Below are 17,598 nucleotides of genomic sequence, written 5' to 3'. Positions count from 1 at the left end.
GTGTGACCCTTCTTCTGTACCATATGATCCTAAAGAAACACTCATTAGAACCCGAGTGACCTCCTCTTTGACCTTTAGAAATAGCTGATGTGAGAAGCCAAAGTGTCTTAGAGAATACCGTAGGGTCGTATTATATATGACATTTCGCCTCACAAGAACACATATTGGACAAGTCTTTCATATAAAGGGGATGTGAGCATTTGCAGGAGTAGTACGTGTTATGACCCTGATGGTAGTGTACGTGACCCATTCTTCGATCTGTACCGTGATCCTAAAGAAACACTCATTAGAACCCGAGTGACCCCTTCTTTGACCTTTAGAAATAGCTGATGTGAGAAGCCAATTAAAGTGTCTTATAATACCGAAGGGTCGTATTATATGACAATTCGCCTCACAAGAACACATATTTGACAAGTCTTTCATATATAGAGGGTGTGAGCATTTACAGGAGTAGTGTTATGACCCTGATGGTTGTGTGACCCTTCTTCTGTACCGTGATCCTAAAGAAACACTCATTAGAACCCGAGTGACCCACTCTTGGACCTTTAGAAATTGATGATGTGAGAACCGAAAAAGGTCACTCTTGCAACCAAATTTATACCTTGCTTCCAACGGACGAAGATATTATCATATATCAAAAACAAGCAAGGTGTGGAATATCACCCTCGTAAGACTCCTCCTGCTTAATTAAGTGTAGAGAACAAATTAAAAGAAAATAGAAATGCAAAGTGAAGCAAAGTGAATTCATAAGAGTGGGTAGGGAATTAAGTTATACACCTATGATACTGGATTCACCCACTGACGTACTACGAGGAGAAACTGGACGAAAATTTAATCTCTGAAGATCTATATAAGTGTAAAGAAGAACCCTGGAAGACCTTAAAGAAGCGTTATAAAGCGGAACAGCTCAAAAGGAGAAGTAGATTTGCGGCCACGCCCACTACAGGGACAGGCTGATGATGATGATGATGATCCTTCACTGGAGTTTGGTTCACAGATAAGATAAACCATTGAGTTGCAAGCCTTTTTAAAGATATGCATTGCGTCCATTGGTTCTTGGAGTTGTGCCGCTGAAGCAATGTGTGTCCCAAGCCAGGGCCCTGCAGGACGCCAGTGCGGGGAGATCGCTAACGGCTAACGACCACAACGACCATCACCCACCACCAGCTGAAAGGTTGTACACTTATTAAATGGGCGGTATTATAAGGTTGTACACTTATTAAATGGGCGGTATTATAAGGTTGTACACTTAATTAAATGGGCGGTATTATAAGGTTGTACACTTAATTAAATGGGCGGTATTATAAGGTTGTACACTTATTAAATGGGCGGTATTATAAGGTTGTACACTTATTAAATGGGCGGTATTATAAGGTTGTACACTTATTAAATGGGCGGTATTATAAGGTTGTACACTTATTAAATGGGCGGTATTATAAGGTTGTACACTTATTAAATGGGCGTATTAAGGTTGTACACTTATTAAATGGGCGGTATTATAAGGTTGTACACTTATTAAATGGGCGGTATTATAAGGTTGTACACTTATTAAATGGGCGGTATTATAAGGTTGTACACTTATTAAATGGGCGGTATTATAAGGTTGTACACTTATTAAATGGGCGGTATTATAAGGTTGTACACTTATTAAATGGGCGGTATTATAAGGTTGTACACTTATTAAATGGGCGGTATTATAAGGTTGTACACTTATTAAATGGGCGGTATTATAAGGTTGTACACTTATTAAATGGGGGTATTATAAGGTTGTACACTTATTAAATGGGGGGTATTATAAGGTTGTACACTTATTAAATGGGCGGTATTATAAGGTTGTACACTTATTAAATGGGGGGTATTATAAGGTTGTACACTTATTAAATGGGCGGTATTATAAGGTTGTACACTTATTAAATGGGGGGTATTATAAGGCACTTTCACTTCAGCTATTTCTAAAGGTCAAAGAGGAGGTCACTGGAGTTCTAATGAGTGTTTCTACAGGTTCATGGTACAGAGGAAGGCTCAAATTACCACCAGGGTCATAAAACTACTGGAAATGCCCACAACTCCTACGAAAGCCTTGTCAAATAATATGTGTTCTCGGGCCATGAAATGTCTTATAATACGACCCTTAACGCTTTCAAGAGTCATTATAGAGATCTACTAGCCCTAAGACACCCAACCCCTGCCAGAGGTGCTTTGGTCTTAAATGATGGAGTGATTGTGAGTATTGTATTCATCATTTATTACATTGCTGCAAATCGCTAAAGACTTTACCTACATCCATGTCTTGGATTTCAAACTTTCCTGGATTTCTTACCTGGATGACCTTTCCCTATGAGCCATGCTAGGGTGAACCGTCAGGCAAAGAACCGAAAGGTCTCACCAACCAATGCGCCAGCCTATCCAAACTCATCTAACAACATAGCATAATCTAATAAGACATAGGCTGGTAAGTGCATTGTTGCTTATTAGAGTTTTTGCGGTATCAGTTGAGATCGTGATAACTCGAAAAGTAGACATTTGCGACGGAAATGAGGTACAAAGTTGTGCAATTCACTACATCTATCACCAGAAAAACATGAACCACGTGAGAAAATCGTTGGTTGGGAGAAACCATAAATTGTCCAGATATTCATACTAAGTAGATATTTGTTACAGATGGCAGAGCTTGGCGGGGTTTAACTACACAGCCAGGAGAGTGTCAATGCTAAGATCTTAATAATGAATGTGGGAAACAAAAGTATCCATTTACAGATATAGTGTAAGACAACAAATAATAAATACTTGTTGCTAGCATTGCACCCATGATGTAGGAAGCACTTGGCAGACTCTACCATTCAGGCAAAAAAGGGGATTCAGTTGGCTCTGGTAGTTATTGCCGCCCCCTTTAACCCGGTAGCTGCGGGGATTATGTTTCTTAATGGTCCCTCCAAGCGAGAAAAATGGAAAAAATCATCACTCACACAAACCATTTCATAATATATATCAAAGCATTTGTGATCAGATTATGAATCATCTATTTTTGGGGGGTTTATATCATGGCACAAATTTGGCCCGTCGCTGCTACACGGTAAAGCCATAAATTTGGTCCGTCGCTGCTACACGGTAAAGCCATAAATTTGTTCCGTCACTGCTACACGGTAAAGCCATAAATTTGGCCCGTCGCTGCTACACGGTAAAGCCATAAATTTGGCCTGTCGCTGCTACACGGTAAAGCCATAAATTTGGTCCGTCGCTGCTACCGGGTTAATTACAGTATTGTCCTATGGTGTTGGTAAAATGTAAATTGTCATGCTCAGTGGCTGGCTGGAATACCAATCATTAGAGGGTGTATAGGGTTCAGTGAAATATAAATTGTTCTTTCCATAACTTTTTGTCAATAGCAATACTTTTGTAGCCACTCCATGTTCATGATTTTAAGTATATTGAATAGCTGTTTTGTTATATGGGTGTCATTTCCTCAGAGATCTTCGAAATACAAAAAGCTTTTAATTATTCCCACTCATGCACATGATATATATAGCTGTCTTTTTAAGCCTGGTTATTTCTCCAGGTTATTCTTCATCTATTTCCATAAATTAATTTCTCTTCCATATATGTAGTGTTCTACAAATCCTTTCCATATATAAGTTGCTCATGTATAATTTTTTTTATCTCCTCATAAAACTTTTTATTCATCATATGGAATATAAATAAAATAAAAAGAGGAAGGATGTGGCAGCATCTTATGTGAAACAGATATTATGCATTACAAATTTAACAAATTTTTTCTTTCAGGTGGAGGGCTTAGAAAAAAGTGTTGAGCCCGGGCAGCATGCAGGCAGTGACGGAAGGTGACAATGGTGGCTCTGGGGTAACAGCGACCTCAGAGCTGCGTTTGCTCCCATCATGGGCAAAGTCCCAGCTGGCACACATCCTGGAAGTGACCCACGGGTGGCGGGAGGTGATGGGCCGTGTGCCAGGTCATCCCTGGACACCAGGGATGCCCCTCCCTGAGGGTGAACAATACCACAGGAAGTACTCATCAGATGACATTCTGTGAGTAGTAGAAGTAGTACTCAGTTTGGAGATAAGGCTTTGCAATGCTTCCCAGTCTGTGTTTGATCTGGTTAATGAGGGAGGGATCAAATAACTTCAGTATTATTCTATATTGTCACCCGTCTCACAGCCACGAACACCTTGGTGCTCTGTAAAGGATTTAGTGTCCAAAGAACACATTGCCGTATTGCTTTGCCGTTACAAATCACCTGTTCTTGATATAATTTTTTTTCGTAAATATTTACGTCACTCGCGACCGCCATGGTAGTGTTGTGAGAGAGGAGGAAGAGAGTTTCCGTTGCAAATAGAAGGGGGATTGAGGGGGGCGAAGCCCCCCCGTTAGCTAGGTTACGTCAAGTTAGGTTTGGGTAGTTTAAACCTATTCGCCATGCAGTGTGGGGCGACGGAAATACGCAGCGCTAGACGGGACATGGTGGCGGCAGTCCACTACGCAGGCCGGTGTTGCGAGAAATACCTCCTCACAGAAATGTCACTCTGCTGTCCACGCATGCGTGCTGGGGGAATGCACAACAGGAAAACATTAATTTGCCTGGTTTTGTTCTACAAAAGCCCCCCCGCCGTTCACAAGTATATTTGGTTTAGCGAGATTCCCGTGATCTGCGAATCCGCGATTGACAGGTCTATAATCAAATAGGGAAAATAGGGTTTCATTCTACCATCTTGATTGAATAAAAAAAAAATAAAAAAAATGGATTTCTAAGGCTACAGTATTTCCATGTGAAACTGGCCGACGGGGTTGTGGCAGCTGTAGGGTTAGCCCCGACCCGCACCTTGCCACGCACACCCAACACCTCTCGCTTCCTCTACAGCCACCACTACTTCATCGGCCACTTTCATGTGGAAATACTGTGGCGGTGATCGCCGCTCATAGGGAACGATCAAAACAAATAAAAGTGACTGAAAGTGGCACTTAGTAAGGATCAGACCGCAAATATGTGAGTTTTCATCCGTGTTTGGCGGGGGGTGTTGCAAATACCCTACCCTCGTATAAGCGTATCCGTGAACAGTGAGGCCATGAGCGACGGGGACTTCTGTAGTTTGTCCACTTGTGATCTCTGTGAGCAGTAAATGAAATATAGAAACAGTAAGCAAGTTGAACCTCTCTGTAAGATATTTTGCAGCGGCGGCAGTGGTGGGTGTTCAACAGGCTTTGAAAAGTCTCGTTTTCTTAGTGATTTAATGATTTACGACAGAAACAGTTGGCAGATTATTTCATAGCACACCGAAAACTACCAGAAAAATAGTTTCATCCAACAGTGTCCCACGGGTGACAATCTAGAAATTTACCATAACTTCTGACCTTCTTTCTTATTGCCATTGTGAGTTTCGCAAGGTGCATTCTACTGATGATCTTGCTTTCTTAACTGACTCCTGGTCATACACTCTTAGCCATTTCAGTGAAACTTTTGCTGTTGCCTTAGATATCTTAAAAGATTTTGACAGAGTCTGGCACAAATCTTTGCATTCCAAACTACCCTCCTATGGTTTCTATCCCTCTCTCTGTACTTATATCTCCAGTTCCCTTTCTGGCCGATCTATCTCTGCCATAGTAAATGGCCACTGTTTTCTCCCTAAACCTATCAACAGTGGTGTCCCACAGGGCTCTGTCCTATCTTCCACTCTCGTTCTGTTGTTCGTTGATATTCTCTCCACAACAAACTGTCCTATCCACTCCTACACTGATGACTCCACTATGCATTACTCAACATCTTTTTACAGAAGACCCTCTGAACAGGAAGTACATGATTCAAGGCTGGAGGCTGCAATATGCTAACTTCAGATCATGCTATTATTTTTGATTGGGGTGAGAAGATGGTTGATCGCTTCTAAGCTTTGTTGATAGATTTATAGCTATATTAAATTTCAAAGAGCAGAGACACAGCCCTGTGGAAAGTTGTCACGGTTTTGTTAGCCATTGACGACATACCATTTCTTACAGTGCAAGCTTCTTTCCAAGCCAGTATGCAAATTGTTCCCTTCACAAGTGTGTTTTAGAGTATCATGAACACTGGGTGCAGGTTTTTCCTTCATTAGTCTGGTAAAAAAAAAATGTCAGCATTTACTAAGCAGGCTGTTCCCTCCCCCAGCTTGGTGTCAGAGGAGTGTGCAAGAGATAGACGGGAAGGGTTTGAGGTACTGGTGGAGGAGTGGGGAACCAGCGGGAGGAAACGACCTACTGTGGGTGACCTGGTGGCCCTCCTGCAGCTGGCCAAGTTGTACCGTGCAATGGACTACCTCACTGTCAATGTCCTCAATGGTAAGGTGGCCCTGGGGTTCACTATTATAGCCTTGAATTGGTGTAGGACTTTGTCTATGTTCCCTCTTGATGCTATTTCTCTCCACATCACCATCTCAGTGTGCAGCACTGCTCTTCAAAAATACCAGCTTATACACCATCAATTTAGACCAAATGGCCAAACTTTTCAGAGTGAGGGCCAAGTGAAACTTCAGGGAGCAGCCTGCGGGCTGGAGTGACAAACAAGAACTCAGAAGTGATTATGTACAAAAATTTAATTGAAAAACACTCACATAAAATACAGTAGGGCCCCATGTCTAGCAGTAACAAGAGACTGTAAAAATGTCACTGGTTTCTGAAACTGCTAGTTTTGGGGCAAACTTTAAATAGTAAAAAGCAAACATAGATGAACTTTACAAGAATTGATTGTTTTTGTTCAATTTTACTAGCCTTTAACAACTAAACTTACATTTATATATAAAAATAACTACTAATGGGGAAAGGTAACAAAAACTCACCATTGAATGCTCTTTGTATTCTTTCCAACTTTCTAATTTCTTTCTTCAATCTAGGTGACCACACTAATGCTGCATATTGCAGTCTTGGACGTATCATCGATGTTATTAGTTTCTTCACCATTTCTTCATCTAAATATGTAAATGCTGCTTTTATGTTTCTAAGAAGATTGTATGTTTCCCCAGTTATCCGGTGTGTGTGTGTGTGTGTGTGTGTGTGAAGGTCCCAGCAGTACCCACAAATCCGCTAATGATATTTGAGGTTGTACACTATCAGTGACACAACTGACATTGTAAAGCATATAAAACTGCAGATAACAGAAAAAAAAATTAAGATATACTTCTTAACCCTCTCGCGCACCGAAAGTTTCCAATAAGTTTCTGTTCCACTCACCATGCATTTCTCAGGCCTGACCAGCCCTTTTTTTGCCGGCGCGATACTCTACATTCCCGGACGTATTTTACCCTCACAGAGATATTGTACCCCAATAAATTTGGTATCAATGGCTTCATAAAGACTTGTACTAGAACATGCGCAAATAAAAATAGAGGGGAATATATATATATAAACAATACAAACTTGTTTCAAGTCTCCGTAAAGACTCAGAGTATTGTAGACAATAAACCCTAAGTACCAACTCTTCCCCACTCGCTAGCCCCAAATTTTGTGGGCCAACTTTTTTAGCCGAATATATGTTTCAAAGTGGAATTTAGTGAGGTTTCTTATGGCATCCTCAAAATCCTCATACGCCTATTAGTTCCCGAGTTACACCGAGAAAACTGTATTTTTTTCCTCTCCTGTCAGAGTAGGCTCACAAATAAAAATCGCTCAAAGCTCTTCATCTACGCTCCTTAGAAAGGTTGCCATATGTTACCATTTAGAAACTTATCCCAACAAATGACGCTCCCAAATTTGACGCACTTTCACCGAAAACTTAATTTTTAATCAATTTTTAAAAACTTTTATGACGTGTTTCACGTCATCGTGCGCCAGGACCTTTTACCCTTGATGACGCGAAACGCGTCATCGTGCGCAAGAGGGTTAATAATTAAGTATGCATATAATTTTAACAAGTTAAAGGTAGGTGATCTCATTAGTTTTACAAATTTGAAGAAGATAATGAACTTAAATGAACTGAGTTTCTAAAGAGTAGTGTACAAGTGTGTGGGTGGGGTGAGGTGGTACAGTGTAACAATGTTTGGCTACAGGTGAGCCGCTGCCCCGAGAGACAGGAGACAGTGATGCCCTGGACCAGCTGGACCAGGCACTGGAGGAGGACTGCCACGCCCACTACAAATTCATCTACAGTGGCAGCAGAGAGGATGAAGGGCTTGAGAATGGGGACTTGGGTGCCTCACAAGTGCTAGAGAGGGAGCTTAGGGCCCTGGAGTGTGAGCCCCAGGAAGAGGGTCTTCCACAGCTGGACTCTGAGGTTATGCAGGAGCTGGAGGACTCTGGCTTTACTCACTTTGCCTTCTCCACCATTAGGGAGATCACCAACAACTTCAGTGATCTGCCACAAGACTTGGGGGGCAATAAGCTGGGCGAGGGTGCGTTTGGTGTGGTGTACATGGCCAGGGTGGTGCTGAGAGGACATGAGAAGAGGGTGGCTGTGAAGAAACTCTCCTCTGGAGAGAACAAAGTAGAGGAGCAGTTCAAAACTGAGATTGAAGTTCTCTCAAGGTTAGCATTGTTTTGTCTGTTCATTGATTTGATCCATACTTGTAACATTGATCTTGAGTGTTGTAATGTCTGTGTTAGTGAAATATCAGAAATCTCAACAGTGTTTACAGTGTACTAATAATTGCATATAATAATCGTGATAAAGTATTGTCTACATTGTTGCATATATGTATCAGACATGTTAAAACCGGTGTTTATGTTTAAAGGCACATGTGGCTGCACCTTAATACTTAAAATGCGAATGGAAGTGTGGCCCAGTAGCCTTATAGGCAGACTGTACCTTTCATTTTTGGTGGTGGTGGTACTACTTCTACTACTACTACTACTACTACTACTACTACTACTACTACTACTGCTACTACTACTACTACTACTACTACTATACTACTGCTACTATACTACTACTATTACTACTACTACTGTTTTATAATCAAAACAATACTAATAATTACATATAATAATCGTAATGAATATTAGAATGATATGTAACGATAATAGTACTAAGTATAATATTGAAAATTATTGTAAACCATAATGTACTTGACTTGTGCAGGTGTGTCCATGAAAACCTGCTTCCACTGGTGGGTTACTCCTGTGACGGGCCAGAGTGGTGCCTCGTGTACGCCTACATGGCCAACGGCAGCCTGCAGGACCGTCTCGCCTGCCTGGTGGGTTTCCATGCATGATTTGGCGGCAGCGTGGTTAAAGTGGAGGGAGGTGGCTAGCTTACTTGTGAATCGTAGCATCCCTCTAAAGAGCAGAGCAGGGATGTACCCAGCATGTATTAGATCAGTGATGTTGTATGGAGCAGAAACATGGGCTCTAACTAGAAAATTGATGGAGGTATTGAGAGCAAGTGATCGCAGAATGCTGAGGTATATGGCGGGGATCAGGTGGCAAGACAGTGTGTCCAGTGCAGATGTAGCTAACAGATGTGGAGTAGAGGACCTGGAAACAGTGCTCAGAAGGGAAAGACTCCGATGGTTTGGACAGGTAAAGAGAGCAGGGGAGGATACAGTGCTGGGAGTTTTGGAGAAATTGGAGATAGAAGAAAGGAGATCAGTTGGTAGACCTAGGAAAACGTGGAGAAGGTGTATACAGGAAGACTTGGCATTGATGGGATTGGATGAGCAACGGACAGAAGACAGAGTAGAATGGAGGAGAGCCATAAAGCGTCCAACCGCTCAGGAAGAGTGAAAACGGACATTAAAAGAAATGATGATGATTTGTGGGTGACTGGAGAGTGATTACGAGTGGAATAACTGGTTCTTGACTGGCTGGCTGGGTTGACTGGTTGTGTTGAAACTGATTGATGTAGTGAATCCTTTCTAGTTTTGTGTTGGTGTGAATCGTTTGCTCAGATGGCTTAGGGACGCTTTCACAGTCATTTTGTTTGTTTTTATCGTTACCAATGGTGGCGATTGCTGCTATAGTATTTCCACGTAAAACTGGCCGATGGGGTAGTGGCAGCTGCGGGGTTAGCCTAGCCCCGCACCTTGCCACACACTCTCACCACCTCTCACTTCCTCTGCAGCCGCCACTACCCCATCGGCAAGTTTCACGTGGAAAACTATAGCGTCGATCGCCGCCATTGGTAACGATCAAAACAAGTGACTGTGAAAGCGGCCCTCTGTGTGGTGACTATCACAGTGAACAAAACTATGGAGTGATACATAGAGAGGATTTCTAAAGATTTTCACTTACTATTGCAAGAGTTACCAATACCTACATTTCACTCCTTTCACTGCTCACTGTTAAACTCTGAAACAGCCACTCCTCTATTGGATTTCTTCCTTCCGACAATTTGCAATTCTTTCAAGAGAGGAGTATCAAGACACTCCTGGAACTAAATTTTATCACCTCCTTTGCCATCTTCCTTTGCTCTCTTTACAGGAGTTTATTTATTTTTATTTTTTCTTATTTATTTATTTATTTTTTTTTTTTTTTTAGTCTTCAACTGTTCCATTTCCTATTTAAACTAAAGTATCACTACTGACTCAAGTAGCACACAGTAAAATTAATGTTTAGTACTTCTTGTTTATATTGTGTATGTGGATCTGCAAAACTACAAATAGCACACTCGGCTCACAACCGATAGAGCCCGGGTTTGATTCCCGGGCAGAGTGGAAAAATTTGGGCAGCTATTCCAATACCCTACGCCCCTGTCCACCCAGCAGTGAATGGGTACCAGGTATTAATCGGGGGTTGTGTCCTGTCTCCTGGGATATGTTCCCTTCTCCTATAATTCCTTCCCCTTCTGTCTCTCTCCGGCATATGACCACAGATGTTGCGCCAACTAAACGAAACTTTCCAACTTTTACAATTAACAAAGGAATTAGTTAGCAGCTGTTGGAGCTGTTTTCACATGCTCAATTTCAGTTCCTCACTTCTGTAGTTTATGAAGGGAGACAAATATCAGAACTGCAGAAAGATTTATGAATTATATTGTGATTGTAAACAAATATAAACCCCTAAAAATAAGTCAACAGAGGGTACCTAAATTGTTTAGCCACAGGGAAGGGCAGAATAGTTGTTGAAAATTTGTTTGATTTTTAGCATTGTAGCTTGCTGAACACTTCAACTTTGTCCCCTCAGTTCATGAGTGCCTTAGTTTACAAGTGTTTTGATTTACGAGGAAAAAATGTCACAAAAAAATGCCTTGGTTTATGACTTGGTGTACAAGCATCCTTTTTGTACGTCTTTTTTTTATATTTTTTATTATTATTATTATTTTTTTTTTTTTCCAATATTTGTCGGTACCTCAAGCAAGGGTGGGGACACAGGCTACATGGAGCCTGTCAGGGTCAAGAGTGTACGTCCCTCCGAGGAGGGACCAGAGGCCATTACTGGGTGATGGCTCATGAACGGGATAGGAGGATGCCGACAGACCGGCTCTATCAGCTGACGTCAGCCCAGCCGACCATGTCGGTCTTTCAACGAGGACTAGTGTGTCTCTTTGTACAAGTCAAAGACGTGAACGTGGGTTCCCATCGTTCGCTGCAAGACGAGAGCGTTCAGCGGAAAGCAGAAAACAATGGGAATAGTCTCAGTTAGGGTTGCCACTTTGAGCTCAGAAAAATAAGACACAACATCCCATTCTCCAATACAGAACGAAACCATATTTTAAGGAACGGGTGGCAACCCTAAATTCTCTCTAGCCAGCCATGACTGACAACTGCTGCCCACTACTGGTGGAGGCAGAAGTAAGGGGGGATGGATGTTGCGCCGCGTACTGTACACGTATTTTAACGATGACCCTTGACAAACAATTTTATGGACTAATTTTGTGATTCACTGAAAAATGCACTCACTACAGTTTTAAAATACTGAATTTTATCTGCTTAACCATTCAGCAGCCAAATACAGAACAAATGACATTCCATATTTTGAGGAGAGGGTGGCAACACTAATCTCAGTCCGCTTTGTACACTTGCAGAGATAGCACCTGGCCGCTCATGTCTGATTACATTTGTGCTCTGGTGTGCTATCTTTGTGTTTTCAGCACTACATTGTGCTTTCTTTGTGTTTTAACAATGTCCCCCAGAAAGGTGGTTAAAAGGGATGGTGCTGCAAAGAAGAAAACAGGAACAGTGGATACTACGGAATGGAACGGTGTGTGAGCCTCAGCAGCTTGTATGCCCTCGGGGATGTGACTGACTCCCGTCCGTCCTCCATCTCGGACGATACGTTGGGTTAGCTTCACGTTGATGGTCAAGCGTAGTTCTGGTGCCTCAAGAATAGGGAAACTGTGGCTGCTAAACCCCGGTGTGAAGCCTACACCTCCAGCGTAATTAGCGGTTGCGGGAGTCTCCGTAACAACTGGAACACATTGATTTGTGTTTTATATTATTTATCATTGTTATTTGTTAGCAAAATTACTTTTATTCTGTATAAAATAACATTTAAAATGATTTTTGTTAATATTTGGGTGGGGATATAGGACGCATTAATGGGATTCACATTAATTTCAGTAGGGAAATTCGTTTTGGTTTACAAGAGTTTTGGTGTGCGAGCAAAATTCTGGAACTAATTAAACTCGTAAACTGAGGTTTGACTGTGTATGAAAAAGATCCCATCCATGCTAATATGATAAAAATCCTTTGTTTGAAAAAAGTTCGTAATGGGTACAAGTAAATTTTTGCAAAGACTTACAAGAAGTATATTTGTGCCTTATCTCCCTAAATTTAAATTTATTAATGTATATTATAGTGAAACCAGACTGGCAAGATCACTTTTGCATTGGCTCCCACAGGTCCTTTCCTCCCTGCCACTCTGCCACACAGTCCCACCTATCTTTTCCTCTCATATGTTAGATACAGCTAACAAGCTAACATATGACCCGAGGCTCCAGGAGAATATAATTAAATGACATGAGGATCCTGGCAATGGATTCTTGCAAGTGTATTTCCTGGACTGACTGTTGGCCCTACAGTCAGTCCAGGAAATACACTTGCAAGAATCCATCACCAGGACCTTTGTGTTATTTATTTACATTTTGCTACTCCTGGAGCCCGGGGTCCAGGTATAACATTTATCCAGACCTCTGCATACATTGGAACTTGTCTAACTGGACCTTTGCTCAAAAGTTGAATAGTCCTGCACTATAGTGTAATTTTTTTAATAGTATTACATGACTGACTGCATGCTTAACTCTTAATGCCAACTCTCTTGTGATGTGGAATGGAATGTAGCTGATTTGTTTGGTCATTTATAATGAATAAAATGATGCAATCTTCTTTTGTGGATAATGGTCTCAGTCACTGCCTTTTACCAGGGTGGAACTCCTCCTCTGGAATGGATGATGCGGGTGGCCATTGGGGAGGGGGCAGCACGAGGCATTGTGTACTTGCACACTCAGCAGGAGCGTCCTTTGGTCCACCGAGACATCAAGAGTGCTAACATTCTGCTAGATGAATACTTTATCCCCAAGGTAAGAGGACACAAAGGTGAACCAAGTCATTGCTTCTTTCTCGCTGGGGACTGAATTGTCAGTACAGTGGTGCACTGAGTTCCACTCTTAATCAGTACTGTAAAAAAGTGACACCCAAGTCTTCCTTTTTATTTATTTATTTCTTACAGTAAAGGAGGCAGCTCTAGGGCGAAAAAGAAAGGGAAGGACATTATTAAATTTGTGCAGATGTGAGTGACATTACTGTAATTCTCTTGGCCAGGTTGGTGACTTTGGGCTGGTGCGCCTGGGGAGCGGCGGCACCCAAACGGCAACCCTCATCAAGACCACCACTGTGTTTGGCACCTCGGCCTACATGGCTCCAGAGGCCTTCAGGGGAGACATCTCTGTCAAGATGGACACCTTCAGCTTTGGCATTGTAAGGAACAAGAAAGATTTTTTTGTACAACATTTCTTCTTGATGTACTCAGAACAGCTTATTGCAGATTGATTTGCTCTCTTATACTTCAAGGAGTTCTTAAGAGAATATTCGATGCAGAACAGACACTGATTAGACAATTTGGGGAACTAATTTTCCTTGCAAAATAAATTCCCGTTAAAAGAATGTTTCAGAAAAAACTGATGTGTATGTGTGTACATGTCTTGAAAAATAATGAAGTCAGTTAATGAATTTCTTCTATTTCTTCTCTTACACTGATTTTGAAAGGTGTTTGCTCTGCACCTGGCTCATGTGATTATTCTCTAGTCCAACAAATGGCCCCCTGATTAGGATTCAGGCCACAATAGCTTAACTCTCTTTGTTAGAGGTACTGAAGGGACGGTGGTGCTGATGCCTTAGTCTTGTATACTTGAGAAGTAGTTTTTAGGTATCACCCTCAGTTGCTATTTCTTCTGATTCCCATCAATAATTGCTTTAAAAAAATATTAAATCAGGGCACTAAACTTCTTGATCTATTTTGAAGTTTAGTGTCAGATTACTTGTATGAATTTATCTTGGCATTTGCAATTTAAATACTAATTATCTTTCCCTAAAGTCATAGGCATCTTAATGTTGTGCCATTGGAAACAGATTCTAGTGAGGAGGGAGAAGTAGGATAATATGAGATGTGTTGCTGTATTTTTTAAATTCATGAAAAGGTTTCTTTTGAGGGCTTTTAGCGTAAATTTTTAATAATGTATAGACTCGTACAGGTGTAAATTCAGTTTATCAAAGTGTATTTCCTAACATAAATATGAATACGAGTTTCTGTGCCTCAGGTGCTGCTGGAGTTGCTGACCGGCCTGCCGTCTTATCAAGAGGAGCGTGAGGGTTGTGACCTGGTAACTATTTTCTTGGTGATGTTCAGTCACTTCCTTTTCTCATGCAAAGCAGAGCCTAGTCATTTACTGGTTCAGACAATATATGATCTCCACACAAGCAATTTTTTGCTGCTGGCAGCAGTCTCTTTTTCATGTTTTTAAGGAAGCCCTCACACACAGTAGAAAAATATGCTAAGTGCCAAAAAAGAAATCACTGGTGAATCTGTTTTTTTTTCTGGCAGGCAGTAGAAACAGCTAATTTAAATTGAAGATAAAGGCAAGAAAAGAGGTAGTGAAGGCAAAGAAGAAAGCAACAGAAGAGTGGGTGAGGGAGAGAGAAGGGAGAAATTTAAAAAATGAGATGTTTAAAATTGCGAAACAAATGAAAAGAGAGAGAGCAGATGCAGTTGGGGCAAGGTCTGTAAAAGATGAAGGAGGGAACATCATGGTGGAAAAAGAAAAGTTATTGGAAAGATGGAGTAAATATTTCAGTGAACTATTAAATGAGGAAAATGAATATACAATAAATGAGACCGAAAAAGTAGAAGGCCCGCAGGAAAAAAATTATGGAAGAGGAAACAAAAGCAATAAAGGAAATGAAAAATGGTAGAGCAGCAGGACCTACAAGGCTAACAGTAGATTTAATAAAAGCAGCAGGAAAGGAAGGAGTGGTGGAATTGACAAGAGTGTTAAACGATGTATTAAAAAAGTGAGAGATATCAGAAGACTGGAAAGGAAGCTACACTATACCCATTTTTAAAGGGAAAGGAGATGCTTTGAAATGTGGTAACTATAGGGGGATAAGGTTACTGGAGCATGGCAGGAAGGTATATGAAAAAGTCCTGGAGAAGAGGCCGAGAAGGATAATAAGAATTGATAAATGTCAGTTTGGCTTTTGCCCTGGGAGATCAACAACTGAACCAATATATACTATGAGAGGGCTTCAGGAAAGGTTTATGGAGAAGAGGAGGATTGAATCATGTTTTTGTAGATCTAGAGAAGGCATTTGACAGAGTACCAAGGGAAATTATAAGATGGGCATTGAGAAGGCAAAGAGTACCAGAAAGATTGGTTGAATCGGTGATGGGACTATATGAAGGTACAAAATCAAGAATGAAAACAGTGGTGGGAACATCAGATGAGTTTGAAATTGGAGTGTGGGTTCACCAGGGATCTGCCCTTAGCCCGCTCTTGTTTATAACAGTAATGGAGGAGGCAACAAAGGAAGCAAAAGGAGAGGCACCATGGGAGCTGCTGTATGCAGATGACTTGGTAGTAAATGCAGAGACAGCAGAGAAGTGAAAGAAAAGTTTAATAAATGGAAGGAAGGAATGGAGGAGAGAGGTTTGAAAATTAATATGGAAAAAAACAAAGTGCATGGTGACTGGAAAGGAAGCAAGAGAAAAGATTAAATCAGGAAAATATCCATGTGGATGCTGTGGGAAGGGAGTAGGTGTAAATTCAGTCCTGTGCACATGTTGCAGGCAGTGGTGCCACCATAGATCCTCAGGCCTCAGAAATGTAAGAGGAGGGCAGAATTTTACATGCCCAGCTTGTGTAAGGAGACAGCAAGGACAAGAAACTGAAAGGGATGAACTAGAGGTGAATGGAGAAAAGCTGGTTGAGGTAGAACATTTCTGTTATTTGGGAGATGTTCTGGACTGTAAGGCAGGAGTGGAGAGGGCAGTGAGAGCGAGAGTGGTGGCAGCATGATTAAAGTGGAGGGAGGTGGCTAGTCTACTTGTGAATCGTAGCATACCTCTAAAGAGCAGAGCAGGGGTATACCAAGTGTGTATTAGATCAGTGATGTTGTATGGAGCAGAAACATGGGCTCTAACTAGAAAACTGATGGAGGTATTGAGAGCAAGTGATTGCAGACTGCTGAGGTATATGGTGGGGATCAGGTGGCAAGACAGTGTGTCCAGTGCAGATGTAGCTAACAGATGTGGAGTAGAGGACCTGGAAACAGTGCTCAGAAGGGAAAGACTCCGATGGTTTGGACATGTAAAGAGAGCAGGGGAGGATACAGTGCTGGGAGTTTAGGGAGATTGGAGGTAGAAGGAAGGAGACCAGTTGGTAGACCTAAGAAAACGTGGAGAAGGTGTATACAGGAAGACTTGGCATTGATGGGATTGGATGAGCATCGGGCAGAAGATAGAGTAGAATGGAGAAGAGCCATAAAGCGTCCAACCGCTCAGGAAGAGTGAAAACGGACATTAAACGAAATGATGATGATGATGAATGTTATAATATCTGAAGCAGAGAAATGCACAGCCCTCTGTGACCAATCATAAAAATATTCTAATAAAAACTTGACAGATAAGTTGTGGAATGAAGTGTGTGCAACAGTTGTCCATGACTGGTACAACTTGTCATTGGCAGGGAAAATAAAGAAGGTAGGCATTATCAAAACACAAACATTTCAATATTGATACACAATTATAAAATGCATTACCTGGTTGCCTGAACTTGGGAGTGGCGCCAGAAGAAAAAAAACTAATGGAGTTATATGGACAAAGTTCTCAAGTGCAGAGTGTGTGTGTACTCTGTGAAGGAGTGCCTATCAAAGCTAAAACAAGTGTTTATATTATTACCACACGAAAATGGCTCATTAATATACTAAATGCTGTAACTTTCATAATTACTACCACTTACTGAGGGAAAATGAATGGGTCATCATACTGAAAGCATATCACTGTAATGAGACAAATTTGTACTGATAAGGTTGCCTTCTTGAACTTGTCAGTGTTTAATTGGAAGGTAAGGCATCACACTACTTTCCTAATATACAAATATGTAGTATATCAATAGGATGTAAGGCAATACTTTGGGGTACTCAAGGGGGTACTCATGTTCTCACTGCATACAATACAACAAACACACCATGTGTCAG

General features: G+C 41.4%; 1 protein-coding gene across 3 annotated transcripts in view; it reads left to right on the top strand.

The window, feature by feature from the left end:
- The first annotated feature begins 676 nt into the window (after positions 1-676).
- Positions 677-17,598, top strand: part of LOC126986718 (interleukin-1 receptor-associated kinase 4-like) — a 26,013-nt gene continuing 9,091 nt past the window's right edge. The window contains exons 1-8 of one of the 3 annotated variants that reach the window (XM_050843087.1): positions 677-1,177; positions 3,781-4,041; positions 6,150-6,319; positions 8,023-8,497; positions 9,051-9,165; positions 13,272-13,427; positions 13,669-13,824; positions 14,664-14,726. In XM_050843087.1, coding sequence (XP_050699044.1) covers positions 3,818-4,041; positions 6,150-6,319; positions 8,023-8,497; positions 9,051-9,165; positions 13,272-13,427; positions 13,669-13,824; positions 14,664-14,726 — 1,359 coding nt within the window. In that variant the 5' untranslated portion in view covers positions 677-1,177; positions 3,781-3,817. Of the gene's footprint in view, positions 1,178-1,943; positions 2,224-3,780; positions 4,042-6,149; positions 6,320-8,022; positions 8,498-9,050; positions 9,166-13,271; positions 13,428-13,668; positions 13,825-14,663; positions 14,727-17,598 lie in introns of those variants that run through there. The other 2 variants (XM_050843086.1, XM_050843088.1) reach the window with 2 other exon arrangements.

The sequence above is a fragment of the Eriocheir sinensis genome, chromosome 62 (genome assembly GCF_024679095.1).
Source record: "Eriocheir sinensis breed Jianghai 21 chromosome 62, ASM2467909v1, whole genome shotgun sequence".
Classification (NCBI taxonomy): Eukaryota; Metazoa; Arthropoda; class Malacostraca; order Decapoda; family Varunidae; genus Eriocheir; species Eriocheir sinensis.
This window is presented reverse-complemented; position numbering and strand designations above follow the sequence as displayed.